The sequence below is a fragment of the Penicillium oxalicum genome, chromosome I (genome assembly GCF_001723175.1).
Source record: "Penicillium oxalicum strain HP7-1 chromosome I, whole genome shotgun sequence".
Lineage (NCBI taxonomy): Eukaryota > Fungi > Ascomycota > Eurotiomycetes > Eurotiales > Aspergillaceae > Penicillium > Penicillium oxalicum.
The window spans coordinates 1,335,579-1,363,472 of record NC_064650.1 but is presented as its reverse complement, the minus strand read 5'-3'; the positions used below and the strand labels follow the sequence as shown (position 1 = coordinate 1,363,472).

At 50.7% G+C, this 27,894-nt stretch overlaps 11 protein-coding genes and 1 non-coding gene across 12 annotated transcripts; 5 read left to right on the top strand and 7 right to left on the bottom strand.

Annotated features, from left to right (window-relative positions):
• Positions 1-9: 9 nt before the first annotated feature.
• On the bottom strand, positions 10-378 carry POX_a00465 (uncharacterized protein; the record flags this gene model as incomplete). Its single annotated transcript, XM_050109406.1, has 1 exon — positions 10-378. One exon carries the CDS (start codon positions 376-378, stop codon positions 10-12), a length of 369 nt encoding a protein of 122 aa, XP_049973174.1.
• Positions 379-526: 148 nt separating this feature from the next.
• Positions 527-1,594, bottom strand: POX_a00464 (uncharacterized protein; the record flags this gene model as incomplete). Its single annotated transcript, XM_050109405.1, has 1 exon — positions 527-1,594. One exon carries the CDS (start codon positions 1,592-1,594, stop codon positions 527-529), a length of 1,068 nt encoding a protein of 355 aa, XP_049973173.1.
• A 604-nt stretch (positions 1,595-2,198) lies between these two features.
• Positions 2,199-2,384, top strand: POX_a00463 (uncharacterized protein; the record flags this gene model as incomplete). Its single annotated transcript, XM_050109404.1, has 1 exon — positions 2,199-2,384. The coding sequence occupies one exon, from the start codon at positions 2,199-2,201 to the stop codon at positions 2,382-2,384; it is 186 nt and encodes a 61-aa protein (XP_049973172.1).
• Positions 2,385-2,775: 391 nt separating this feature from the next.
• On the top strand, positions 2,776-3,207 carry POX_a00462 (uncharacterized protein; the record flags this gene model as incomplete). Its single annotated transcript, XM_050109403.1, has 1 exon — positions 2,776-3,207. One exon carries the CDS (start codon positions 2,776-2,778, stop codon positions 3,205-3,207), a length of 432 nt encoding a protein of 143 aa, XP_049973171.1.
• A 204-nt stretch (positions 3,208-3,411) lies between these two features.
• POX_a00461 (uncharacterized protein) lies at positions 3,412-3,594 on the bottom strand (the record flags this gene model as incomplete). Its single annotated transcript, XM_050109402.1, has 1 exon — positions 3,412-3,594. One exon carries the CDS (start codon positions 3,592-3,594, stop codon positions 3,412-3,414), a length of 183 nt encoding a protein of 60 aa, XP_049973170.1.
• A 4,685-nt stretch (positions 3,595-8,279) lies between these two features.
• POX_a00460 (Isopenicillin N epimerase component 2) lies at positions 8,280-9,410 on the bottom strand (the record flags this gene model as incomplete). The annotated part of the gene is made up of 1 exon (XM_050109401.1): positions 8,280-9,410. One exon carries the CDS (start codon positions 9,408-9,410, stop codon positions 8,280-8,282), a length of 1,131 nt encoding a protein of 376 aa, XP_049973169.1.
• A 671-nt stretch (positions 9,411-10,081) lies between these two features.
• Positions 10,082-13,309, bottom strand: POX_a00459 (Endochitinase A; the record flags this gene model as incomplete). The annotated part of the gene is made up of 3 exons (XM_050109400.1): positions 10,082-12,618; positions 12,717-13,134; positions 13,205-13,309. The coding sequence occupies 3 exons, from the start codon at positions 13,307-13,309 to the stop codon at positions 10,082-10,084; spliced, it is 3,060 nt and encodes a 1,019-aa protein (XP_049973168.1).
• A 3,992-nt stretch (positions 13,310-17,301) lies between these two features.
• Positions 17,302-17,403, top strand: POX_a00458 (uncharacterized protein; the record flags this gene model as incomplete). Its single annotated transcript, XM_050109399.1, has 1 exon — positions 17,302-17,403. The coding sequence occupies one exon, from the start codon at positions 17,302-17,304 to the stop codon at positions 17,401-17,403; it is 102 nt and encodes a 33-aa protein (XP_049973167.1).
• Positions 17,404-17,730: 327 nt separating this feature from the next.
• On the bottom strand, positions 17,731-17,845 carry POX_rRNA001. The gene has a single exon (XR_007588092.1). It is a non-coding gene; the product is annotated as a 5S ribosomal RNA (ribosomal RNA).
• Positions 17,846-18,478: 633 nt separating this feature from the next.
• On the bottom strand, positions 18,479-20,094 carry POX_a00457 (uncharacterized protein; the record flags this gene model as incomplete). Its single annotated transcript, XM_050109398.1, has 2 exons — positions 18,479-19,870; positions 19,942-20,094. The coding sequence occupies 2 exons, from the start codon at positions 20,092-20,094 to the stop codon at positions 18,479-18,481; spliced, it is 1,545 nt and encodes a 514-aa protein (XP_049973166.1).
• Positions 20,095-20,693: 599 nt separating this feature from the next.
• POX_a00455 (Beta-glucosidase 1B) lies at positions 20,694-24,751 on the top strand (the record flags this gene model as incomplete). Its single annotated transcript, XM_050109397.1, has 5 exons — positions 20,694-21,236; positions 21,295-21,581; positions 21,643-22,139; positions 23,281-24,527; positions 24,590-24,751. 5 exons carry the CDS (start codon positions 20,694-20,696, stop codon positions 24,749-24,751), a joined length of 2,736 nt encoding a protein of 911 aa, XP_049973165.1.
• Positions 24,752-25,860: 1,109 nt separating this feature from the next.
• Positions 25,861-27,849, top strand: POX_a00454 (uncharacterized protein; the record flags this gene model as incomplete). The annotated part of the gene is made up of 8 exons (XM_050109396.1): positions 25,861-26,157; positions 26,214-26,464; positions 26,518-26,641; positions 26,718-26,985; positions 27,043-27,112; positions 27,172-27,443; positions 27,497-27,669; positions 27,739-27,849. 8 exons carry the CDS (start codon positions 25,861-25,863, stop codon positions 27,847-27,849), a joined length of 1,566 nt encoding a protein of 521 aa, XP_049973164.1.
• Between the last annotated feature and the right edge of the window lie 45 nt (positions 27,850-27,894).

Sequence of the window (27,894 nt, the reverse complement as noted above, 5' to 3'; positions counted from 1 at the left end):
CAAGGAGTCTCACAGGCAGAAGAACACTAATCGAACTTTACTAAGAACATAAGTTGTGAAGAAGCGGCGGGTACCATTAAATTTGTCAAATACAACCAAGGGACTCGAGGAGCTGGGCGTCTGATTCTGAGAAAGGCGCGTGATAACATCAAATGGGAGACTTGGGTATCGCTCTTCTGGCATGAAGAGTCCAAAGAGCAAGACGAAGAGAGCACAAGTTAACAGGCAAGAGCACGAGGAAACAAGCCAGGATGGTGTGATTGAGATGATGTTCATCAAGACTGGCCACAGGCGACGCCAGAGACATAGATTCGGGAAGAAAGTATTATATGCAGCGTAGTAAGAAACATTAGAATGAAAGGGTCGCCAAAGCCTCATAAGAGAAATGGCCAAATGGTCCTCATAATGGAACGGGAAAGAAAATGAAAAGGGATGGGGAAAAAGCGATTGGAGCAATCATTGGCGCTGCGTTAATGAAGGGAAAATATAGATGCCAGAGGACAGGGTCAAACACGACCCAGCGCAACTAGTCGCTCAGATCCGGATTAGCCACAAAGAGTCGCACATTGGTCATGGATGTTGTCCGGTCGTCAACACTACCACGTCGCCGGAGATCATCAACCTTTTTGGCCTTATGAGCAGCACTGGTTGCCGCAGAAGGAGCCTCCATATCTGGAACAAAATCGTCCTGTTCACTACTGTTCGTGGTATGCGTGGTGGCAGCATCATCCTTGAGGGACGAGAGTCGAGTCTTCTCCTCGGCGTATTTTTCGCCCGTGGTATTCTCCGAAACACCAGGAAGATCCGACTTTTCATTGGGCGGCGTGCTGTTGCTGCCCATTGTCCCGGGCTGACGCTGATATCCGCTGGAGACTCGGTTACTGCCGACGGAACTGCGACCACTGCCTGTTCGGCGATGCATCATACGCTCTTCCGTACTGCGGGCATCGTCACCCTCCTCACCAATCTCGTTGGCACTGAGGCGAACCGGCACCCTCGCACTGACCAGATTGGATGGGGAGAAGTCCATTCCCGCTTTCGTGCCATGACGAATCTTGCCGCTAGCAATCGTGGATGCGCGTCCGCTCCCATGCACTTCCAGGTACGCCCGCTTCTTATCTCGGAGCGCCTGCTCACGCATTCGAGCATCTTCGGGCTGGGCCCGGTCGCACCAGACGGTGGCCTTTTGGCGCCGCATGAGTGCCACGTATCCAAGCTGAGAGCCCGCCGAGCGATTGGACGCACTGCGTCGAATATCCAGTCCACTCTGAGTCATGTGGCCGGTGGAATTGGTGGAGGTGGTCGTGCTGGATAGACGGCGAGACGGCGGGAAGGCCCCAGGAGGTCCCATCGCTTGCTGTGACATAGGCGCACCGGGACCCCCTGGGTATTGTGATGAGAGAGCCACAGAGCCTGGCAGCACACTCGACGACGTGGTCCGAGTGCGGCTGTGAGTTGATGGTGCGTAGGCAGAGTGCGAGGAGAAGTTGCGCGGAGCGTCGTAAGGTGGATAGGCGTATCCTGCGCTAGAGTGCGTGACCGGCTTTCGGGCGGGTGGTCCCTGGTGAATGGGTATGCGAAACTCGGTAGTCATGGTCGGAGGCGGATAGGGAGCAGCCATGTACTACCTCGCTTACGACCAGCGTGGCGGGGGAATAAGGTGGGTGAAGGCGATCAAGGAGACCGGCTCAGCTTGCCGCAGACAAGGTCAATCTTTTTTTTTTGGGCGTTCTTGGTTTCCCGATGCAACGCTTGAGTTGCTTCCAAGAGGTTGACGTCAAGAGAGAAAGAGTGAGAGACAAGGAGGGCGCGAGAAAGAGCTATGCTCTGCGAAACACGGCGCGCGCGGCTGGCGGATGTAAAGATATCGGCGAGTTGCCGATCACACGGGACAGCCTCTGGCACCTGGTATGGAGAAATGGCGGATATTCCTTTGCTTGCGCTCTGAACGGGGGAAGGGATCCGAGTCCTGGAAGCAAGGGGAAAACGCTTGGTGATCTGTCGCAGTCGTGAGGGGGAGGCCTGTTCAATGCCGTCAGGCTTTTCTGGCTGGGCGGGTTTCTCTGCCCGAGGGGCTTTATCAAGACGTCAAGGGATTTGGAGGAGATAGTAAAAAGGTCGGATTTAAATTGCCTAAGCCGTCCGCCTTGCTGAGAGCAATTGACAAGAGGAACCAGGGCAGGGAGGTAGGGCAGGAGATGGGGTCGCCGGTGAGGGCGAATGAAGAGAAACTGAGGAATGAGCAGAGAGGTGAGGCGATCGAAGAATCGAAGGGCGACCGAAGCGTCGTAGAAAAGAGAGACCACGAGGGCGAGGGAGAGAGGAAGGGAATGAAGAGCAAGAAGGCGCTAACCCGTGAGAGATATGGGTCACCGTGTGAATGAAGTGGCAGGGTCAGAGTGAGAAGAGCGTCCAAGTCTTGAGACACCGAGACTGGGAACTCCGAGCGACTTGAGACTTTTGGCGGTTGAGCGGATCCGGTTGATTGGATGAGGCGGAACGAGACGGACCTGAAGGGCCTGCAGTTCTGATGCTCTCTGATACTCTCTGCTGGGAGTGCCCACTTGAGTGGTACTCGTCCGCCAACTTCGCCTGGTGGAGTACTTTCCTCCGGTCACCCCCACTGAACCCAGTATGTACCCAGTTTTTCAGGCTCGTCTCTGCCCCCGCGATGACCGATGAATGCGATTATGTCCTGATGTCTGTGATTACGAGATGATGTGAGCGTGCTGAAAGACCAGGGCAGTCAGATTCAGCCACAGGTTGGATCAGACAATGGGTGATCCTGTGCAATCTCGGGATGGTACTAGCGCTATTCAGGGGACTGTCCTCTGCCGCTCTAAGCTTGTCGGCGCCAAAGGTTGGACGGGATGTCTTGTACTGGGAGGGGGACCTTTGATAATCATCTCGATCTTCCACCCAAAGGGTAAAGGATGGGTTCGGCCGATGCAGCAAAGTGACGGCACTACCGAGTGTTTTGGCAGTGCGATCCCACATCATCCTGATTATTTCAGCCACACGGGATGCGGGTCGACGTTCACATTACGACCCACGACAAGACCACAGGAACACGTGCCGGGGATGTCCAGCGATCGGGTCAAGCGCTTACAAAATGCAAATACAGAGTACCAGTCTACATTCGTACTGTACATCCGTCCTTGTAATGGCTGTACATTTGTTCAATATGAAAATTACAGCCATCACTAACATCTTGCTACTGGTCCTGTACTGTTAGGCCCACAAACCAACAATACCGTCCTTGTTCCTCCCATCGATACAGTTACTCAGGACATAATTGAGGGCAACGGGAATCATGACTGGGAGATGCATTTGACTTTGAGAGTGTGCATCGGGTAGAGTTTCCATGTGCTTAAGATTTTTTTGTTTTTTGATATCGATGATCCTGTCTTTTCACCTTGTATTGGCATCGCCTTCGCCGAGCTCGATATAGGCAATCCACGTCGGGTCAAGGTCAAGGTTGAAGGGTGCAACGCAACGTTGCAGTGGATCCGCTCGGTGATCCATGGTCTCAGCGGAAGAGCAAGATGGACTGTGCAAGTGCCCAGTAACCCCCCTTGGGTACACGGCCACCATGATGTAGTTTTGTCAATACGTTTCCTACAAAGTAGTAGGATCGACCTAACTGCTTCTCCTGTCCTTGCTCGGGCACTTGTCTTACAACCACTGATGATTTTCGTGCGACGGGTGACAGCTTTGTCCACGATAAGGATGCTGTATATTCGAGTGTGAGATCGGTGGGCAGCTGTACATTATACAGCATGCCATACGGCTCATGGCCAGATTCTACACAAATGATCAAATTTATAGGGCAGCAGGGCTTTCACTAGAGGCAGTGACTACGTACTGCGATTTTATGTAGTGCCTTTGTAGTGGTGCCTAATACTTCATGGCAGCTCGAGAGGGCATATGCTTGAATATTTAATGTTGTCCAAAGTCTGTTGGACTTTTAATCACTCAGTTGAAGCGCCTCATCCACATAGTCATGATTTCATACTTGACTGGGAGCCTCGTAACGCAGCCATGTCCGGGCGAGCGCTACCATCTTCAAGGGCCACCTCCCTTCAATGGGCTCGTGCTCTGAACTCTGCGCACACGGGCCATACCCCCGGACTGAACAACGCCTCATGTGTAGAAGCTAAAATGTCGGTGCTCTCTTCTTGTTGTTTTCCCTGTAAGCTTTGAAGAGCTGGTCACCGGAGTTGCGAGGCGGAGCAGTCAGGGTAGGTAAGAGCGTCATACATTGTTGAAATAAACAATTGAACCCCCCCCCCTCCCACTGAGTTGACGTGGAAATTTCTCTGTCATTAAAAGTTTCGATTCCAGACATGGCGTGTTACCCTGCCCACCCCCTGAATGTCAGGATACTGAAAAGTGTACGCAGATCCATCCCTCTGCTTTCAATCTGCCCGACTCGCCACGCCTCCTAAATTTAGCCGACGGGACGGCAATACGCCTATGCCAAGATTCAGAAAGTAACCGTTTGCCTTTACGATAGGTTAGCAAAGCGCACTACTGCCCATTGGTGCTATATACAGCATCAATAGGGCATAGTGTAGGCACCTAGGGTCTAGCACGTGCGCGTCCTGGTGCCCTGTCACAGGCTGTGCCAGAGAGCAACGGAACAATTAAACGCTTGACCTACCGTGAGATTGAGCCCACTCAAGCGCCGCCGGACCCTTGAGTACTGTTAAACAAGGTTAGTGCTGAGGCAATGGTGTTGTCTTGTCAGGTCCAACAGTAAGCTTTTCCCGCTCCTGTTGTTCTCTTCCCTTATCTACCCTCGTTGGGGAATTAGTACCATCCCCTCTTTGCCGGCTTGTCAGATAGACAATCACATTATCAAATGATCGAGAGGTATTCAGAGACATACAGCTGATCATGTGACTATATATTACATTTGTAAATACATACACATGGTATAGTAATCATGTATTGTCGCGCGTCGTGTCGGGCTATTGTCCCTGCTCTGTCCGTCTCCACCATCCGCCGGTGACGCCGATACATGTCTTGCACGGTTCTCAGCAGCGTTTCATGTTACTATCCATCGAGGCGGGACAGGATTTCAACCCTTGTAATGCCCACCGACTAACTCGATTTAGGGCCCGTCCACTCATTTCATGTAGACGAGCTATAGGATTTGCCTTCCTCGCGGGTGGAGCCTCGCCGCTTACCCATCGATCACCAATGCATAGATCCATCCGAGTCTTACATCTATACGAGCTTGGCACGCTGGAGCGGGTAACCACCAGCAACGAGCAAGGATGATCCATGAGCATCATGATACTTGAAGGACGAAATGCAGGGCACCGAACACATGGAAAGTTCATTTCCCATGGTCGGGAGTTTGCGTGAATTGTTGACTGAACTTGAGGCTTACCTAGCCACGGAAAACTAAAAGAGAAAAAGTACACACCACACAGAGCCTTACAAGGTACGCGGGAGGTCCAGGGACGAGAATCTGCTACTGTACCATGCTTGCTGTCGATTCTTTAGGTGCGTATACTGACTCGTATGCAATGATGCACTATTCATTTCTCCTCCTCGAAACCCTACCTGCCAGATTGACCGCGCTCAAGAAAGCTTGATAGATTCGAGCGGACCAACCTCCTTCCCCTACCCCTGTCGCAAACAAACATACGTGTATCTAGTCTCTAGGGACGCTCGTGTTTGCTCTCGGTTACTCTTCCAAGTTTTCAGCTTCTACTTTTCTCGAGTTGCTCTCCAAGGGTAGTGACGTCAGCATGCCCGTGGGATCTGCAATAGATTGAGGGGAAATTGCCCCGGTTGCGTTGGATCAACAACATGTAATTTGCTGTTGATCGATGTAACAATTAAGATTACCTATCTGGGAAAGATGGACTGGGAAAAATTGCTGTACACTGGTACAGTATATAGGACCATGTAGGAGTATATTCTGGTCTTCTCAGAGTCACGGGACTTTTCATCAATGAAAGGGTCATCAACATTCTCAAATGTCCCGATATGGATCTCAGGACCAAGATTGACCCCCTCCCCCACTCGGTGAGCCGGAACCGTCGATCTGAAAAGAACACAATACACTTTGAATCAATACGGAGTCGCGCCTTGATGCAGGGCTCCCTTTGGGACCGCAGTTGATACAACAATCCGCATGAACTTGCCCTATATCCCTGCTTCTAGAATATAGTCAATAGAATTTCATAGCATCGCTGACGTGGAAGCCACCCCATGTTGATTTCGCAGCAGGAGACTACAGTGGTTGCTTCTAAGTTCTCGTGCTGAATGAATCGATTGCGAGGGCCGTCCGCGGTCCTCTCACATGTTTTTTCCCTCCTGTGGAGTTGAACCTTGAAGAGAAGCAGTTCTGAGTAGGGGTACTGCCTAAGCTTCGCTATTCTACAATGAGCATCAATCAAGAGTGCAGGTCGGTACGCACCCACATTTAGTAATACAAATTTCTTCTATATTGCACAATTCCACAGTTTATTCCTGGAAGTAGATACCGTAGGTGATTCAGGTAGAAGCCGCGGAATCGTCGAAACGGCACCCCAAAGCTAATCATATTTCAGTGCCTGTTCCACAGAGGGTTTTTACTCGTACCCGTCTATATGTATAGACAACTCCAGCCAAACAAGGTCCCCCCTCAGTGAACCTAGAGGATCTACGAACAGCTATAGAATTCTCCGAGCTCCAGAGTCATCTAGGAAAGCATCTCAGCTCGCCCGCCCCGACCACCCATTCTCTCAATTACCACGGATATCACCTACAGTATGTAAGTTTCCAAGCACCCAAGCACGAGCCTAGGGTCTGTGTGACCTCCGTCGCCCGAATAGGCAGGCGAATTGGCGCAAAAGAAACCTTAAAAAAGCGACAAGCGAGTGATGTAGAACTATACATAAGTTAGTTATTTAATTATTTTAGTATTAATAAGTACTGTAAGTGCTGTATCGCCAAGGTATTCTGTCCCCCTACTGAGCGTCATCTGTGATTTGGCAAGCTTTGAGATACCAGATTGGACATGAGACACTTTGGATAGGGCTGAGTATCCGTACCATCAACCTTGTGAGCAGAGAAAGGGGGAGGCATTAATTTTTGGTCCAATGAAATACTACCGAATACGACGATACTACAGTACCGTCACAAATGTCCAGTACCGTCACCCTGTGATCCAACATTGTTACACCGACCAGCCGCATGATCAGCCACACCGAGCAGGGCTGCGCCACATTCTCGATGGAGAGGATTATGGTGTCTCGGTCTTGGCGGCGTGGGGTGATGGTGATGATCATGATGGTCATGGTACGTAGGTAACCTGGAACAAGAGCAGTGTGGACTTGAGGGATCCAGGCTATACTGACCGGTAGGTTCGGACAGGTCACTACATGACAATGATAATTGTACATAATATAAAATGTAAAAAAACCATTATAATGCTACAGTGAGTGCACTACTACACTGTACAGTATGAGACTCATCATGAAGTGTTAAACACAGCAATTGGTGCGCCAACGTGCTGTTTGAATCATGACGTCAATTTTGAGGATCTCGAGATTTTCACCAACCGTCGGATCCGAACAGCCCACCCGATTAGAATTTCCGTTGAATTCCCGCAACAGTGCCATTCATTTTTTTTTCTGTTTAGGTATTCACTGTACCTGGTGACGCGCTCGAGAGGGTAAGAGAAAAAGGAAAGTCCGTTTCTGAGGTTCAGGCACAGTGCCACGGTTCCCAGGGTCTCAATCTTCTCCCACATCGAGTCTCCGGTGAGAACAATTTACAATCCTACAAATCCTATGGCATCAAAAGAAGTTTCCCATCTTGTCCAACCGTCTGGGTTCAGGCCGAACACTCCCCGTAGCAGCAAGTGCCTAGAATTGGGCGAGAAGCTTGCAGAAGCAGATCGATCCTTTTGGTCTTGAAATCGTGCAGGTGTGGTGTGGTGTCCCGTGGTCCACAGGTGGAGACGAGGACGAAGGGGGCATACCTGTTACATGGAATACATCCAATTCTCCATTGGAATGCTGCCATTGAGATTCCATATACTTTTAGGATCGGAGATTCCTGACTGTACACACTCCCTGTATGAGACTTCTAAAACTAACCTTGTATACATTGTATTCAGGTACATCGAGTGGAAAGCCCTCCCCGCCGTCCGTAGGTCATTTGCGCCGAACAAAACGAACGCATTGCATGCATCCTGTCCGCCGATCCAAGAAAAGCTGTCAGCATGGGGACACTACTGATTCAGTAGTACTGAATCGCTCGAGAGATGGCACAAGTTATAGTTTAGCCCTATCTCCCACCGAGACCAAGGCACCGTCCTCTCGCACCTGAAAATCCCGACCAGCCTCCCATCCCATCCATGAGCAAAGCGTCTCCACCCCACCTTCACCCGGTTCAAGACCGCCACCAGTCCACCCGCCTTCATCGGCTGGGATGGGATGGCCCGGCGTGTAAGAGAGATGAACAGCCGGACGCTGCTCGTATCCACTCGCCTCCAGCTCGCCGTGTTCCAACACGGGCGTCGCACACGCATCTGTCCCGTCAAAGACAGCCTCCCACTCCGCGCGGGTCTTTTCCTTGAACCGACGGGTGAAAATGTCCCGAAGCACGGGCCAATTCTTGCGATCTTCGCGCGCCGGTAACCTCGCCGCGTCCAGGCCTAGACCACGCAGCAGGGCGGCATAGAATTGTGGCTCCAGGGCACCCACCGCAAAGTACCTCCCACTGTCCTTGGTCTCGTACGTATCATAGTAGGGACACCCACTGTCGAGAAGGTTCTCGCCGCGGGGCTGATTCCATGAGGGATTTTTCGAGGCTACCCGAGGAAAGGTCGCCAGGTATGCGGACCCGTCCACCATGTTGGCTTCGACAACCTGGCCTCGACCGGTGCTGTTGCGCGCAAGCAGTGCGAGCAGAATGCCCAGGAAACAGATCGCCCCGCCGCCGGCGAAATCCCCGAGGATATTGCCCGGGGCGTAGGGCTTATCGCCTGCCCGGCCAAGCATGGAGAGCACACCGGACACCGCGATATAGTTGATGTCATGGCCCGCCATATCCTTGTATTTTCCGTCGCGGCGGAAGCCGGTCATTCGCGCGACGATCAATCGTGGATTGTGCCGGAGAAGGACCTCAGTGGGCGAGAGGCCGAGTCGCTCAAGAACACCGGGTCGGAAGGGGTCAATCAAGATATCCGTGGCAGTCAGGAGGCGAAGAAGCATCTCTTTGGATTTGGGTTCTCGCAGGTCCAGTTTGATCGAGCTTTTGCGACGCGTCAGTGAATCCATGTTGACCGCCGCGGGCCGGTCAACACGAAGAACACTGGCGCCATAGTCTGCGAGGAGGAGACCAGCAAAGGGCCCTGTAGGAGGCAAAGGTAGACTGTCAGTAATGAAGGGGGCGGCGCGCATGTCTAAACCGCTGCGATGGGTGAATCTCTCTACCTGGAGCTAAACCCGCCAGTTCCACCACCCGAATGCCGGTCAAGGGTGGTTCCGGTGAGGCCATGGTTGCAGAAATGTCTGGAGAGTTTGATATTCGGCGAGAGAATACCCTCGAAACGCGCAAGGAGTCGCGACACATGATGCCTTGCCAGCTGTGAAGATCACTCTTGTAGACCCCCTCTCCCCCCGCAGCCGAGGCCCGTGGCAAAAGGGTAGCGTGCGGGGAATATACGGGGGTGGGCACTGTCCGTATGCAATATGTCAACCCCACGCTGAGTTATACAAATCAATGCAGTAAATCATTACGCACAGACGTCTACCGATCGAAGGATCGGGATTGTCTACATGTAACGTCGGACGCTGTTTACAAATAACCGGAGAAGCCCCCTAACATCAGACGGTCACTATCGCACGTTGAGAAGAACAAAATCACTCCGCCATGCGTCCATACGGGCCAGGCTGGAGATCGAAATGGCATGAAGAGAATAAGTTTATAAACAACTGGCATCATAAATGACATAATGGAGAGCCCATACGAAGAAGTATTAACAGGTCACACAGAAGTATATCAAGAGAAAAAAAATAAAATAAATCAAGCGGGACGGTGCGCTTCAAAATGCAGCCTTGGAATTTCTTCCTCAGAGGAAGATGGCAAAAGACGCAAAGAGGGTCATGAAGATGGCCGCGAAGTTGGTGGCTCCCGACCGAGACACAGCGCCATTGAAAACGGGCGACACGCCTTCTGGGGAGGCACTGGCCGTGGACTGGCTCTGAGAAGAAGTGCCAGTGGGACGCACGGTGAACGTCGGGGTACGGGTAGGCTGGTGAGCAATGCTTGATTCCGAGCTGACGGGCCGAGATGAAGCCGAGTTGATGTGCTTGTTGATCACCTGGGTGGGAGCATAAACAATAGTGCCGGTCATGGTGGTGCCGGGACCGGAGGCTCCAGGAGCACCAGGAGCGGCTGTACCGGCAGAGGCACCGGTCGGAGTGGCCAACACGGTGTAGGGAACCGTGACGGTCACAGTCGAACCGGTAGGGCCACACTCCTTGCAGAAAGACACAGTCGTGGTCCAAGCCTCGGTGACGGTCTCAGTACCTTCCGGGGCCAAGGGCACAGAGGTGGTCTGTACCGCGGGAGTCGACATGGGCTTGGTCAGGGTCACGGTAGTCGGGGTGGCAGCACAGTGAGTGCAGACGGTGACGGTGGTAGTCCAACCCTCGGGGATAGAGGGGGTCGTGGTCGCAACACTGCCAGCAGGACCGGTCACGCTGGCGGTGGCCTCGGGGCACACGGTCGTTGTGATGGTGGTGGTGATGGTGGTGAAACCAGTGGGGCAGATGTCAGTGTAGGAGGTCACAATGACGGTGGTGACAGCAGCAGGCGTGGTCGACGTGGGCGCAGTGGTCACGGACGGTGAAATGTTGACAGTGGAAGTGATGCCAGAGGGTCCACTTCCAGTGGCGCCGGGGACGGTGGTGGCGGAGGAAGTGCCAATGGCACCAACATCCGAGGAAGTCGAAGAGCCTGTGCCGTGGGTGCCAGAAGTCGCCGATGCGGAAACAGCGGACGAGGTAGTAGACAAACCGAGTGAAGTCTCGGTGTGAGTACCTGTGACCGAAGTGGAGCTGTCATCACAGTCGGAGCTGGAAGGACCAGCCGGAACGCTGGAGGTAGTTGTCGACTGGGAAGGAATCAGAGGAGTCGAAGAGCCCGAGACGACAGGCACCGAGCTGGAAGTAACAGAGCCGGAACCGACTGGAGTCGATGTAGGTCCAGCTGGGCTGGAGCCGGCAGGGGTCGAAGTGTGCGAGACGAGGGGGGTAGAAGATCCAGAGCCAACAGGAGTAGAAGTGTGAGACACAACAGGAGTAGAGCCAGCGGGAGTTGAGCTGCCAGAACCAACGGGGATTGAACCGGCAGGCGTCGAAGTGTGCGAGACGACAGGAGTGGAAGATCCAGAGCCAACGGGGGTCGAAGTGTGCGAGACGACAGGAGTGGAAGATCCAGAGCCAACGGGAGTAGAAGTGGGCGAGACGACAGGAGTGGAAGATCCAGAGCCAACGGGGGTCGAAGTGGGCGAGACGACAGGAGTGGAAGATCCAGAGCCAACGGGGGTCGAAGTGTGCGAGACGACAGGAGTGGAAGATCCAGAGCCAACAGGAGTAGAAGTGGGCGAGACGACAGGAGTGGAAGATCCAGAGCCAACGGGGGTCGAAGTGTGCGAGACGACAGGAGTGGAAGATCCAGAGCCAACGGGGGTCGAAGTGTGCGAGACGACAGGAGTGGAAGATCCAGAGCCAACGGGGGTCGAGGTGTGAGACACAACCGGAGTGGAAGATCCAGAGCCAACAGGAGTAGAAGTGGGCGAGACGACAGGAGTGGAAGATCCAGAGCCCACGGGGGTCGAGGTGTGCGAAACGACGGGCGTTGAGCTGCTGGAACCGACGGGGCTTGAACCGGCAGGCGTCGAAGTGTGAGACAACACGGGAGTAGAAGTGCTAGAAATCACGGGGGTAGACGAGGTGTGCACAACAGGAGTTGAGCTGGACACGACGGCGGAGGAGGAGGAGGAGGAGCTGGAAACCACTACAGTTGAGGTAGTGTCTGCGGGAGTGGAAGTCGAGGCAGCAGAAGTGTGGACCGGAGTAGGAGTCACGATGATAGTGGTCGTTTGCACGGGAGGAGGGGGAGGAGCACAGCTTTTGAGGATCTCCTTCACCTGCTCGTAGTAGGTCAGACCGGCAGCGTTTTTGTTGTTCTCCGCATAGGTCGCCTCCCACAGCATGACACCACCAAAGATATCCGGGTACCAAGCCATATACCAGCGGACAAGCGTGTACACCTCACTGGCTTCCAGATAGTAACCCTGGTTGGCGGCAGCGGGGGCGGCGGGAAGACCGATGAAGAGCTTGGCGTTCGGGTTGGGGCTGGCCTTGATGATGGCGGCCCATTCATCGAAGTTGAAGTGGCCGGTACCGTCGGCGAAGTCGCGAGCAGAGCACCCGGGGGTGTTGTAGAACTGCACCCAGATGAAATCGAGAGCGGAATTGGCGATGGCACTACCAAGCTGAGCATCGGGAGTGGTACACTGGGGAGCCGCGGAGATGTAGAACTTCTTGTCGGCGTGCTCCTGGAAGCGGAATCGAAGACGATCGATCATAGTCTTCCAGCCTATGCAGGAGTGTGTGAGCATCGAGTCATGATGTTCGGGTTGAGCCAAAGGTTTCAGAGCCCCATCGAGCTCAGCAGAAAAGAAAAAACAAACGTACCAACGGGACCACCGTGCTCGATATCAAAGTCGAATCCGTCGACGGAGTTGTCACCGAACGGACGGGGGTACTGATTGGCAACAGCCGTGTTCACGGGACCAAACGAGTACCACAAAAAGTCGGCAAACCATCTGGCCTGGGCGTCGTTGGTGACCTGACCGGTCGTGTATGCACCACCAATGGACAGCATGAGGGTCTTGCCCATGGCCTTACAGACAGGGATGTCATTCACAATCTGATGACAGCCCGAGAGCAGATCAGAGTTGGGGTACTTGGTCCCATCGCATTGGTTTCCAAAGTTGGAGCCGGGATAGGCGTTCACTCCGGCGGGAAAGCCATTGACGAAGGCGAGGTTGATGATGTCGAGGTCGGTCTCCGCACAAAAGTCCCGAAGACGCTTCTGGTCCGGTCCTTGGCCCTAGAAAAATTGGAGTTAGTTCTGAATATTCTCCGGGGACAGAAGCAGACTGAAAGATGACCCCACTCACCCAGTAGACAGCAACATTCGTCTTGGCATCCACATTCAACGCAATACTGGGAACCACAAGAGAAGACAGAGCCGCAATGGCGGCGATTGTTTTGGTGAAAACCATACTGGCGGCGATTTAAATCAATCGATCAAAAAACAAACAATACAATATAAAGAGTGGGACTGGGCTGAACCGTTGGATCAAGCTACCAGAGAGGTAATTCTGAAAGAATGGAAGGGCAATATTGCCTCGTTGGGGGTCAACGAAAGGACGCAAACAAGCGTTTGCTGAAACACCGTCACTCAAGGAAAGAGAGTGAGATAATTCGGAGCTTAGATCAAAAGAAAAAGAAAAGAGAAAGGAAGAGTACGAAGATGGAGGCTTTCGCCCATTAAAAAGAGGGAACCACATCACGATCGTCTGGTAGGGCACATGGACGAACTGGGGACTCCCTGTGGAGGCTATGCATCTCGGAAATTGCATATCCAGTAGCTGGGAGGCTCTATTGAGCCTAGAGGCCCTGGACTCATTTCTGATTGGAAGCGAATAATCAGAGCGCACGAGTGCCTAAGAATATTCATGCGGAGGCACTATGGGATCGAGTAGGGGGTGAACGGAGCTTTTTTCATCCAAACGCCGATGTACCCTTTAACTTGTCCGATAGCCCCTCCAATGAGTGAATTGTGGAGTCGGACTGTTCACTGTGGTACCGTCGTAAGCATTGATCTGGTGCAGTCTGTAAGAGGGCAGTACGGGTCTTCGACGAGTGAGCACTAGCCATTGAGCACTAGTGACTTGTAAGTCTCCAGCGCTCATGGCTCATCATCCACTGCGCAGTGTTGAGTGGGCACTATGAGCGCGACTTGCTGGAACAAGCTTGAGTTAATGGTGTACTGTCGTAATTCTGTGCTCTTTGCTGTGCCACCAGAGTGGTGTCTCCCCACCCACGTACAAAGAAAAGTGTGGAAGGGGGCCGTGAGGTGGGTTCAAAAAAAAAAAAGAAAAAGAAAAAGAAAAAATCACAACACATCGAAAAGTATCTTCCGTCTGAGCTGCTGGCACGACCGTGGGAGACCGAAGGCGCACACCATTACACATTTTTCCTGCGGATGTGCTAAATCTGACAGGTTGGACAGGTGGGCCTCAGTACCTGTTCCGGACGTGATCGAGTCCTTGAACATGGTGATTATCCAAGCCTAGCTAGCCACCAGCGTCCACTCGGAGGGTGTCATCTCATGGGAGATGGACGGCATGGCGTAATCCGAAGAGGGGGACGGGAACAAGTCCTTCCTCGCAGGAGTCTCGAAAGTGGGCAAAAATGGAGTGGATGAAGTCTTCGAATGGGGCAAGCGCCCTTGGCGTCGGAGACATTGTAAGAGCCGCATGGACTGAAAGGGAAGAGAATTCAGAGGGGCACTCTGGCAACTCGGCACTGGATTCGGCCTAGTTGAATGACTCGAGTCCGTTCAGAATTTGAGCCGAGCAGGTTCTGGAGACGGCCTGGGCCGATGTGGGGCCCACGAGGCGAGGAACGAGTCAGATGGTCCGGAGTTTTGCAAAGGCACTTGGAGAGGCACAGTCGACGAGGACAGGAGTGCGGTAGTGGCACAAATCGGACTCGTTGCCTGAACTACATACAGCAATTCTTGCGAGAGTGGAGATTGGGTAGACCCCCCCCGGGAGAAAATCGGTACCCTGAGATGCCTACTGTCTCGAGTCTGACCAAGGTGGTCGTCCAGACCGAGTCAGATGAGTCAGGGACTCAGATGCCCTTTCGACATACGTAGGTGATGCGGGGGCGAGGACATGAACATGAGCTTCAGGCTAGCAGACCCACGGACGAACCCGCCGATCTCTCGACATCTGAAATTTGAAGAACGGTTCTACAGTGAGGCACACAGGGCTGTTTCAGATGTCTCTGGGAATATGTCCCGTGAGGAAAATACACGTAGAGAAGATCCAAAGTGAAGCGGCTCTCTTTGTGATGTGATCAGCCTCCAGAACCTTTTGGCAGGAGGGCTTCCGCTTGCTCGACTTGGACACACATCGTGGCCAAGCGAAATTGGCATCACAGCAAGCAAAAACAAGTCACATTCCCGGTCTCTGTCGGGTGTACATCCAAGATACGGTGTATGTGGATGTCCCATCGTCCTGGTACTCACTAACCGACTGATACACTCCTAATGGTAGCCTACTGTATACCCTCATTTCCTAGATCTTGGATCTGTATCCACCGCGGCGATGATGCAAATAATGTAGACTGAAAAAAAAGGGGAGATGACAAGGGCCAAACACACGAGTGTTCAAGCACAGCACTGATTCGAGAGACTTTCTTTTTTTTCTTGTCATGATGGAGGGGACATGGGCCTCTGGCAACTGCCTTTTCGGGATTCGCGTGGCGCACGAGCCTCACCGTCTGAAGCGGGTTGCAGGGGCCGACGAATCAAACACCGCGTGTGCCTTGGACCAAAAGTGGAATCGAGAACACTAACTGGGTCGAGGTCCATTCACACGACTCAGTCGAATTCCACCGGATCCACCATCCACCTGTCCAGCATGATGAGTTTGGTCCGGCGGTCCGGAATGACTCCCCGTGCGCCGTTCTCGGTTAGAGCGAGGGGCACAGTTCATGGCCGAGGCACTGCATCATATCGACAGTGGTGCCTGCAAAAGAAGTATAGACTTCAGTTCGATAATTGACTCTCCTTTTTGCCCGTCTCCTTTTGGTCTACAGACGAGACTGGAGCCTACCCGTGTTGGCGCTGGCGACCTCCTTTTTGTCGGCCAAGTTATATCCTACAAATACAAACTTCCCCGAGTAGACATTCATAGTGATGTCAACGCTTTGTGCAGGCAGGGTGTTTTGCTGAGGCGAAACAGCGCCTGGCGCATCCAGCTGTGGTGGGCGTTGACTCCCTTGTGATTTATGAAACCACAAGTCATACCTACAGTCACCCTGCAGTTTACCAAGTTCAAGTAAAGCAAGAGATCCGGGAGAGTATTGATCTGGGAGACGATCTGCATTCAAACGCATAGTCTAGTCACGTCACAGCTCTCCCATCTGGGAAAATAGTCCAGCGGAGGGAACTTTGAGGGCAAACCACATTGCAGTCAGCGGCGTCTACAGACTCCGTTCCAGATTCCTGTGTATGCAGCACACTGTACGATTAGTTTAACCCACGGCCCTTTATGCATTGACATCAGCATGGAGGATAGATCTCATCTTATTAACTTGGCCACTCATATCGATGACTATCAGGTCCCGTACTCCTGCAATTTTGTGTGGCCGAGTTCCGGCAGCTCGTCATGGAGACTACGCCGTGCGAACGGCCAACATGGATGGCCGGCCCCTGGGACGTAATCCCAGTGCATGCACAACTTGCTTTGTAAAATTAACCGGGTGAGCTCCCCGCGACTACATGACTCCACACTGACGAGTAACATACCCTGTTCATCTTGCCAAGGAAAATGGAAGACCACGGGAAATCGAACCGCTAAGATTGAGCAGTGAGATGGCGATTTGCCGCCGAGTTGCCATTACATTCGGAGGGTTCGAACAATGCTGGGGAGCCATCACAAGATGAAGCAGTAGGGCTATGTACATAAAAATGCGCCTTTTTTTTTTTTTTTTTGAAAAAATAACCCTTGCTTTAGCAAATTGCATCAGTGTGACTGGGCTGCATTTTCTTCGCTCCGCAATAGCATAGTAGCTACAGACCAGTGCACTCGTTTCTAGCCTTTCACCTTGAGCTGAATCCCCAAAACACTGCAAAGTCACCACGAAGCCTTGGCTCTCAACTACAATATTTGGCCAGCGATAGATGCTGACCAGTATGGTGTACTGCGTCGGTAACGCCAAGAAATCTCAGAACAAGTGAAGTCTGGCATGTGTCCTTGCAGACCGATATGTCTCTTTCCCATCCCCCCCGTCAAAATCTTTTATCTGTCTGTGGAAGATAGTGCCGCTACTTTGATACTCTCGGCGAACGAGAATTTGCGGTCTCAGATGAGGTGGCAAAATACACCAACGAAAGAATACTACCAGGCAGTAGACGGGCTGAAATAAACAGATAGATCCCACGCCAAGGGGAGGGGGGGGGCAAGCCAAGACCTGGATGGTCCGCCTGCAGGCACCCGTTGCACAAAGTACGATTGGGGGCCTAAATCCAGATGCAAAATATTTCGGAGATCAGCCCATTCCCGGCGAGGGCAGATGAATGAGTCTGCAGTAGATTCGGCTTTCGAGGACCCTCTGGGCCATGCCCGTCGGAACAGACATGGATCTCCCACGCCAGTTAACGGTCTCGATGTAAGCGAGAGTAGTGCATGCCAAGGCCCTAGTCTGTCAAGTCTGCCTGTAAGAGCGTTGCGTTGGTCAATGCAAGGTAGAGGAGCGCAGCGAGCGTCTGGGGTACGTGGTTCGACCTGGAGATTGCTCGTCGGGGGAGCTTCTTGCGAGATTACCATCCGTTCTTCCATTATTTACTTTTGAAGAGTATGTAAATTTTTATCATCATAATTTATGCTTTCCAATCTTCAAGCACATACGACCATAGGGTGTGGAAAACAGGGCTTCCCGTCCGCTCAGCCGTACTTAAGCCACACGCCGGTCAGTTAGTAGTATGGTGGGTGACCACATGCGAATCCTGACTGTTGTATGTTTTTGTTTCTTTTTTTTTCTTTTTTTTTTTTTTTTTTTTTTTTTCTTTTTTTTTCTTTTTTTTTCTTTTTTTTCTTTTTTTTTTTTTTTTTTTTCTTTTTTTTTTTTTTTTTTTTTTTTCTTTTTTTTTTTCTTTTTTTTTCTTTTTTTTTTCTTTTTTTTTCTTTTTTTTTTTCTTTTTTTTTTCTTTTTTTTTTTTTTTTTTTTTTTTTCTTTTTTTTTCTTTTTTTTTTTCTTTTTTTTTTTTTTTTTTCTTTTTTTTTCTTTTTTTTTTCTTTTTTTTTTTTTTTTTTTTTTTTTTTTTTTTTTTTTTTTTTTTTTTTTTTTTTTTTTTCTTTTTTTTTCTTTTTTTTTTCACCTTTTTGATCTAAGGTCGTCTTTTCTAGAGGTAAGCAAGGACGCTTCATATTATCCGTCATAATTGATAGGATGGCCAGGCTCAGCAAGTTATCTGTTGCATTCATTCGGGTATCACTTGTCTGAGGTGGAAGGGTCAATCTTTTCTATCGCAGGAGACTGTTGCATTACTCAAGATATCTGATCAAGATGCATTCAAGTGTTTTTAGTCATTACCTAGTGAATGTTACGTCGCATCATTTGAATGCTATCAGTTATAATCCACCTGGTGGATTTCAAGCCAGCTTGTCTTCCACGTGCTCCTCATAGGAAATTTGCTGCTTCTTATCCTGGATCTGGTGTACCAGGTTTTGCTTTGCATCCTCACCTTCGAAGAGATAGGCGAGCTCTTCCAATGTCGGGCCAGCTGTTTCAACAAAGAAGAAGTACACGACAAGGAAGACAATGAATACCCAGGCACAATAGTAGATGTAGAACTTCCATCCAATGTTTTTGAGGGCGATGGGGTTCACGTAGCTGCCGAAAATGGAAGATACTTGGATGGTGAGCAGAACAAAAGCCCACGCTTTGGCCCGCATCTGCAAAGTGACCACCTCGAGAGGATACGTCACAATCAAATTGGTCCAAGCGAAGGTATAAAATGCCTGGAAAACGAAGATGCACGCAATGACCAGCCGACCGGCTGCCAGTGAGTTGTGTTCCAGATATTGCTGAGCCGCAATCGTCCAAACAACAAAAGTGACAAGAACACCGCCTGACCCGGTGAGAAAGAAGAATCGGCGGCGGAAGCGATCAATGATGAGTGTGACAAAAATTGCCACAATATACTGCCACAAAGTGACCATCCCATTGACTAGCGTGATCTCGTACTCGGTCTTCAAACCAGTATCCTTGAGGATTTGGGTCAGGTAGTTGGAGACGAGCAAATTTCCGGAACTCTGACTGAAAAGGGCTGTCGCAAAGCAAAGGAAAATTCGCTTCAGATTGGCCTTGGAGGAGAAAAAGTCCTTCCAGGTCATGTTATTCTCAGCATCCTTGAGAATAGCCTGTTGAATCTCAACGCATTCAACTTCAACTAGCTCGGAATGAGGATCACATTCGCCGTGGAACTTGATCAAAATTTCACGCGCCTCTTGGGTACGCCCCTTTGCCATCAACCATCGCGGCGACTCAGGACAGAACCAGATGAGGCAAAATTGGTAGGCCGAGGGCACAATTTGAATGAGAGTTGGAAGACGCCAACTCCATTGGCTGTTGATACGATAGCAGCCAAATGTGGCCCAGGCACCAATGACATAGCCCAGAACAATCGACGTGTTGTAAAAGGTTGTAACCTGCACACGCTCTTTTGGATGAGCCAGCTCGGTGACCAGGACCGGGGCACCCATTTGAATTAGAGACGAGCCAACACCCAAGATGACTTTGCCACCGATATACATGTTGAGGGAGGTCGCGAAGAACTCGATGATGACTCCGACGATGATCACAACCGACCCAAGAGCGGTAGGAAGTCGACGACCCCATTTGTCGCCAATCCAACTCAGAAAGATGAAGGGAATTACGCCTCCAATTGCATTAGACGCACCAAAGAAGCCCAGTTTGGCGCCTTCAGGGTGCCCAAACCTATCTTGCCAGGAGTTGAGAACTTGCATTCCGTTTGTCATTGACTATACAAAAAAAGTAGGATTAGTTTTGATGTCCCACCGACGGGGAAAATAAAATGGCTCAGTCGACTTACGCCGTCTATACCAAGTGCCGCACTCGCCAGTAGAGAGGACGTGAGGAGGAAATAAAGCAGAATGCCATTTTTCCGTCGCCAAAACGGCGGCATCGACTCAATGTCGATGGGTGAAATGATACCCTCGGTAGCGTGAGCTGCAGCAGGAGCCATTTTGGTGGAATTTCAGCTCAATGGAGGTAGACTTAGGTGCGCAATCAAAAGAGGGCCAGTTCATGGACTCGTAGTGGTAATTGCGGCTCAGGGTCTAAGAGGGTAATTGGCTGGGTCTTTGCGACCTTTATATATAATATCACCAGCTTGCAGTTATAAAGATTCTTTTGATGTTTGTCAAACCACCCACTTGAGGACTTGTAATTTGACGAGTTCTCATCATTGGAAAGTGCACTTTGCCGAAAAATTTATTTGCAAACTACGTACTAGGCATTGTGTATTGAGGGGAAGAAGAATTTGGCCGGGGATGTAGACATGAAGGAGTTTGCGGGGACTGGGAAACCTTATCGGCGAAATAGATTGGCGCAATTCTCCGAGACGGGCTGACGATGCGGCATCCAATTCTCCGAATTCTGAAGACAGAAAACGGAATGAGAGCAAAGTTTGGGGGCGCTTGCAAGGGTGCCGCCCATCACCGAGCGCCACAAGCCATGCCGCTCTCGTGGCTATAAGGTAGAAGTATCGAGTCGTTTTGAGTCCATCATTCTGCCTTCCAGACTGCGCCTCAAATATCTCTCAAGAATCTGAAAGTGGTCAGTATGGCACTTAATTTGCCGCAAGCGCCATTGCCTGGCGATTTCCAATGGGGCTTTGCCACGGCTTCCTACCAAATTGAAGGAGCGGTCGATGAGGACGGCCGAGGAAAGTCAATCTGGGACACTTTCTGTCATTTGGAACCAACAAGAACGAAAGGTGCTAATGGTGACATCGCTTGTGACCACTACCATCGCTTCGATGAGGATTTCGATCTCCTGTCCAAGTACGGCGCAAAAGCATACCGGCTTTCACTCTCATGGTCGAGAATTATTCCATTGGGGGGCCGTAATGATCCCATCAATGAAAAAGGCATTGCCTTCTACAACCAACTGATCGACGCTCTGTTGGCACGAGGCATCACCCCATGGGTGACATTGTATCACTGGGATCTGCCCCAGCGTCTCCATGACAGATACGGAGGTTGGCTCAACATCGAAGAGTCTCAGTTGGATTTTGAGCGGTACGCAAAGGTCTGCTATGAGCGCTTCGGGGATCGCGTCAAACACTGGATCACTCTGAATGAGCCCTGGATTGTATCGATTTTTGTGAGTGCTGCATGCTGTGCTGTGGCCAATCATTGAAGGCAAGCTAATGATGAATTAGGGCTACTCCACTGGAGGCAACGCACCAGGACGAAGTAGTACAAATCCTCAGTCCACGGAGGGCAACTCTGCCACTGAGCCATGGATTGTTGGAAAAGCCCTTATTTTGAGCCACGCTCGCGCGGTGAGACTTTACAATAAAGAGTTTAGAGTCTCGCAAAAGGGCCAAGTTGGCATCTCGTTGAACGGGGACTACTATGAGCCTTGGAATGCGCAAGATGAGCGCGATCATCAGGCCGCCGAGCGTCGAATGGAATTTCATATTGGCTGGTTTGCCAATCCAATTTGGTGTGTATCGCTACTAAACCTCCTGTCAAAAGTCTTTCTCGCTAATATGTAAGCCTCACAGCCTGGCAGAGGACTATCCCGAGTGTATGAGAGAGCAGCTAGGTGACCGTTTGCCCAAGTTCACTGAAGCGGAATTTGCACTGCTTCGCGAGGCCGATGTGGACTTTTACGGCATGAATTACTATACCTCTCAATTCGCGCGTCATTGCGATGCACCAGCTATGGAAGATGATTACAAGGGAAACGTCGAAGAATTTCAAGAGAACAATCGTGGCTTGTCGGTTGGAGAGCCCTCCGGCGTCCACTGGCTACGATCGACACCCGATCTGTTCCGGAAGCACTTGACTCGGGTCTATCGAAAATACAAAAAGCCAATATATATCACCGAGAATGGATGTCCCTGCCCTGGTGAAGACAAGATGGAAGTTGAGGAGGCAGTGAATGATACTTATCGGGTTCGCTACTTTCAGGATCACATCAACGCCGTTGCCTTGTCGCGCAGTGAGGATGGCTCAGATATCAGAGGCTACTTCGCATGGTCGCTCCTAGATAACTTAGGTGTGTTTACCCATCCCTTACTCCTCGATTTGCTTGGTGGCAACCAAATTTGTATCAGGACGATACAGCTAACACAGCTGATCAGAATGGTCGGATGGCTATGGCGTTCGTTTCGGAGTCACTTTCACAGACTATAATACGCTCACAAGAACGCCGAAAAAGTCTGCTCTACTTCTAAGAAAGATCTTCGAGAGCCACATGAGAACTCGGGAGGAGACCAGCAATGGCAATCTCCCAGAAGGATCTAAATAGAAGTGCAGCATATCCGTGATAGTTGAAGCAAGAGGAGGCTCTTGCTGATCTACTAGACCACACACGATTGAAAGATTTCCGAAATTACATGCCTGTACGCCGAATTAATCGAATTACGTAGCTTCTATCTTTCGAGATCGGGTTTGGTTGTTTTGACTATTTAAAATTGCGCAACGAGTGTGCTCAAAAGATCAGATTCTGTGTGACACTCTAGTCGTGGGCTCTTCGTCGGGGAAACTCCGACGGGTGAAAGGCGGGGATCTGCCGGACAAACTGATCGTGGCCCAGTTTCCTATTTTGCCGTGTTCACTTTACTCTTCGTCGAAGCGGGACTTGCAGGTTGATATATTTCTCCGCCTACCCCGGCTCTCACACTCTCGATGTGATGGCTGTCACTCGTCCTGGGGATTTCCCGCGACTAGCTGCCAGAGCCTGCGATCGCTGTCGACGCCGCAAAGCAAAGGTGGGTCATCGATCAGATGCGTGACTGCAACCGAACGGCCTGAAAAGCTTGACTTCATCCAAGCTAAACTGCCGAATTGCTAGTGCAACTACCCTGATCCATCGTCCGGGTGTGCCAGTTGCCGTCTTGCCGGAGAGCAATGTAAATTTGAATCCCCAGTCTCTCGACGTGGCCCGAAGGCTCGGAGACGTGAAGTGAATACAGAAGTGAACACGGAAGCGACAAGACCCTCTTTTCACAGCCCAGTTACACCAGCCTTGCAAGTGCAAAGGCGGCCTCCCTCACAAAGGCTATTTGAGGCTCCTGGACGCTCAGAGAATCCTGAGCCTTGGAGACCAGGGATCAATTCTTCCCTCGATTTAGATCCCAGCCTTTCACCAGCGACCATTCATACCATACCAACGCCATTATCTCATCCTACTTCAGCTGGAGGAGCCGCCACAGCTCTGTGCCGATGGGATGCCCTTGCTCGAGAACTCTACCTGCAGCGCTCATCTGGTGTCTTGGAGGAACTTGTCAATCGCTGCTTTGATTTGTTCTTCGACTACCTGTTTCCTCTCATTCCTCTTGTTCATGAGCACAGTATTCGGCAGGGATTGAGCTATTTCGTTCAGCGTGATGAGACTCACATAGCCAGAGGGGCCAGTGTGAATCTGGTAGATGGGTATCAAAATTTGAAATTTCCTGAACTGTGGCCGGACATGACCTTCACTCTTATCTCGGCTGTCTGTGCTGAAGTGGCGTTTCTTCTCCCCAAGAACATTTTTCCGGATGGTGACCTAGTTGCAGATGTCTTTCTACAGGCCTCCCGCAGTTGTCTAGCCACATATCTCGAGGCAGACTTGGAATATCCCAATGCCAATTCCGTTGTCATCAGGTACCTGCATTCCAATTGTATGCACGCCGCTGGAAAGCCAAGGCTCTCATGGCACATTTTCGGCGAAGCAACTCGGCTGGCCCAAGTGCTTCAAATGCACGATGAGGCGTCAATCAAAGGTCTTCATCCCCTCGAGGCCGAGTTTCGTCGCAGGGCATTCTGGATTACTTATATTGGGGACAAGTCTGCTGCAATTCTGAACAACCGTCCGATTACTATTCACAAGTTCTCCTTTGAATCAGGGATCTCCATCGGTCATCCTACTGGTGTCGACGACGAATTCGTAGCGACACCAGGAAATACAAATGCGGACGGTCCAAGTCCCCGGAAAAGCTTTTTGACCGGATTCAATGCCAATTTACGTCTTTGGCAGTTAGCATCGGACCTTCTTTTGGAGATTCGTCTGATCGAAAGCCGTAAGATAGGGCCAATGGGGCCCCTTCATGCTTTCTCACCTGAAGAAAGACTACGGTTGGATCAGCTCTACGTCCTCTTCGTCACTTCTCTGGACGATCTTCCCCCTCCTCTACAAGATCATCAACTTCTGGCAAATGCTCAATTTGACAAAGATACCATCGATCGCTTGTCACGAACCTACACTATCCAAGCGGCGAATCTGTACGTCTCCCTTCATTGCCTTAAAATGGTCATTGCGCAAAAGTTTGAAGAGATTCAATATTTCCCCACGGATCACGGCGAGTTGTTGCTTTTGAGGAAAACCGAAATTGCTCGGGGCATGCTAAAAACCATCCGAGATGCCCCCTTCTGGGCACTCCAAGTCAACGGCGAGCCCTGCGTAAGTTCTCTCGTGCCACTCGAACATCGTCACGCGGCATGAACTGACGATAGTGCAATTAGGTGGAGAAGATACGCTTGATCGGCGCAAGCCTTTTGGAAATTATTGATCAGCATGAGAATTCACCCCTGTCTGCTCGTGCGCAGGCAGATCTCTCTGTGCTTCTTGATATTTTGACTCGACTTGATTCCAAGGCATCGGATACTTTACGTCGATCGGTTTGAAGAAAATAAAGATAACGCTGACTTACACGTATCTTCTTCGGCTACTTGAAGCTGTTTTGAGTCGGTCATTGGCCTCATCACAGTATTCAACCTTGCACATTTCAAGACGAATGAGACAGAACATTCCAAATCCTTCCTGGCAGAGGCAGAGCAGAGTTTACATGTCACGTAACCTATTTCTTGTTGCGTGCGGTGATAATGCCGCTTAAAAGTTTGCTGGCAACTGGCGAAACGCGATCGTACGATGGGAGCTGTATATGTACTGCGCGACCAGACAAGGAGGCATTTGAGTCCGGTTAGTAGTATAGTGGATCCACTCGCCTTCTCAACATAGTCAGATCAATTCAAGCATAGCCTCGAGTCACTCCCATTCGGTGTTGGGTGGTGTTCGAGAACACTTGCTGAATAGTTAAAAAATGCTCAGACATTCGTAAACACTATGCCTTGTGGACCACATGTAACAAAAGCGGAGCCCTCAAAAGATCACCATGTTGACCTTCGGCCTTTGGAGAACCCCCGATTTCCCGAGTCTGATCCAACTGGATCAGATACCAAGCCCTCTATTTCGCCGAATCTCCGAACCGCCGACACTCGGACCCGTTGGGCGTGGGGTTCTTGGGGGTGTCGTATACAGCTATGTAACCCACACTGGACGATCTTGCTCGTTCAGAACTGTCTATCACTCTATTTCTCCGACACCGAATCTTTGGAACAACTTCCAAGCCCCACTACAGAATACTTTTGCCTTGAAGTGCCCTCTTCAATACAACTCACTAGCTCCTGGCTGGCTCTCTGGTTTCGAGGAGGCGGCTATTCCCCAGACCATGCGGGGATAGTGGAGATGCAGTCGATTGGATCGCGGACAACAGGGCATCATTCTCTCCTCGCTAGAGTCGAAAGGTGCAGGTGGGGTTTTCACACTGCGTGTCATCTCTCTTTAATGAGTTGTGATTGTCGTGTGGAAATAGATAAATAGAAAGGGTTAATCTTGCTGGAATACAACCCAAAAACCATCATTAAATCTCTAAATCGAGACTCGCCCAACTCGAACTGTGGACTTTGTGCTTCGTTGGCTACTCGCTTCGGAGCTATACAGATTGAACACCAGGATGTATTTCCATCAGGTCTCTCTAGGCCTGATCTGTGCCACTTTGGCGACTGCCTTACCTGGAGCACCACAAAGACATGGCGAGCGCGCTTGTCGTTTTGCTCAGCAGTATTCTCAACAGCAAATTTTGAAAGATCCTTCCAACTTCATTCAGGATGTGTTGTACTGGGAAGGGAGATTTCACCAAAACGATGTCTCTTATAACTCAGAGAACGGTATGTCTTATGACGGAACCAACATTGACTGGACGACCGGAGAAAAAACCGTCAAACATCCATTCAGTGCTGCGAGCAAAGAGGTCAGTCTCCTAGCTGCCGATGGCTTTGAGGACCCTCTAATTTCTGTACTTGATAGTCCCTTCAAATAATGCTCTATGCCCATGCCATTTCGGGGTCAGCAGACGCAGCTCAAGTTCTCTCTCCAAATGACCCCTCATCGGCGCCTGAAATCGCGGCATCAATCATGGACCTCAAACTGCAGACCTATCTGAGATTCAACGAGAGCTATCCTGGATTTGGAGGTTTCATGCCTTGGTTCACCTCCACCTCGCAAGATTTAACCCCTACGTCGGACTGGAACAATCGCGTTCCGGGTCTGGACAATGGGTATGTGGTCACAAAAAGCCTTTGAGACTTTCCTAGACTAACAAAAAATACAGTGAGCTGCTGTGGGCCGTGTATGCTTTCATTCAGGCTGCCGAAAACACGCCCAGCAAGGCTTACGGCGAGCTCGCTAAGAAATGGCAGTCTTGGATGGATTATACCAAGACTACGATAGCCCACGTATGAATTTCCTGGCTCTCAGAAAAGGACATGATGGGATGTGTCTGACCGTACTGATACAATTCTCTCTGCTCAGATTTTCTACCAAGGATCAGGTAAACTTTGCGCTGTCGTGGACATCAAGGACCAGTCATTACCGGTCCATCATCCTGGTCAGAGCTATGCTTGTGAGGGATCTAGCTACCTTGATGACCCTTTTGAGGGAGAATTGTTCACGTGGTGGCTCCAATTCTTCGGGGGTCTGTCTGATCTCGAAATCGAGAATCTTTGGACATTCAAGAGAGCCAAGCTGGAGAGTGTTGACTATCACATGGGCAAGTATGGCCCCATTACTGTCCAGAAAGGTGAGCTTTTCTCTGTATCGGGAAGAAATCATGCAGCGCTGATGTCGATTCGAATAGGATACTGGTTCTCTAGCCATGAAACTTGGAAAGTAATGGAGATGCCCTATTATGATGTTGATATTATTCGGTGAGTTATAGATATGGGCATGCCAGCAGAATATCTTTGATTGATGTGGAATTGTGCAGTCGTGTTTTCAAGAACGCTGAACGTGTTCGCACTTGCAATTCAGTCACCACCAAAGTTCCTGGCATGTTTGCGTCCGTCAATAATGTTACCGATCCATCCACGGGCGACGTCGTCGGGTATATCTCAAATGCAGGTATTCCATCAATTGCAAACCAGACCGTGCAGGAGCTCGATGTCATCACTCCTTACAGCGTCTTCCCGACAGTACTTTTCGACAAGGCCGTGGGAATGGTATGGTGGAGAAACATGGCCATCGCCAAGAAGATGCAAAGTGAGTGTGCATTATGAAAATCCACAATTGGACTCTCACTGACATTCAGACAGACATCTATGGTAGCACAGAGGCTATTCGTCGTGATGGGGCCGGGGTTTCGGCTCTGCTCACCTGGGATAGCAAGATGACTACTGTCAATGCGATCCTTGGCGGAGTTTCGGATTTGGTCCGTCAGAAGATGAAGTCTGACAACATCTACACGGCATTCGTTGATCGAATCGAGGTAAGTTTAATAATTCGACGACAAAAATATTGCACAAAGGGTTCGGAGGTAGACTAAGAGATCCAATAGGCGGAATACTCTCGTGTATTCAAGCACTTGAAGGGAGAACACGTTGCCTTTTGTCTTCCAGGGGGGACCGTTCCCGACACCGGACTTGATGATTTCACCACCTGCAACTGAGCGAGTCTTGAAAAGGATGCGAGGGCCACTTGGTAATAGGCATCG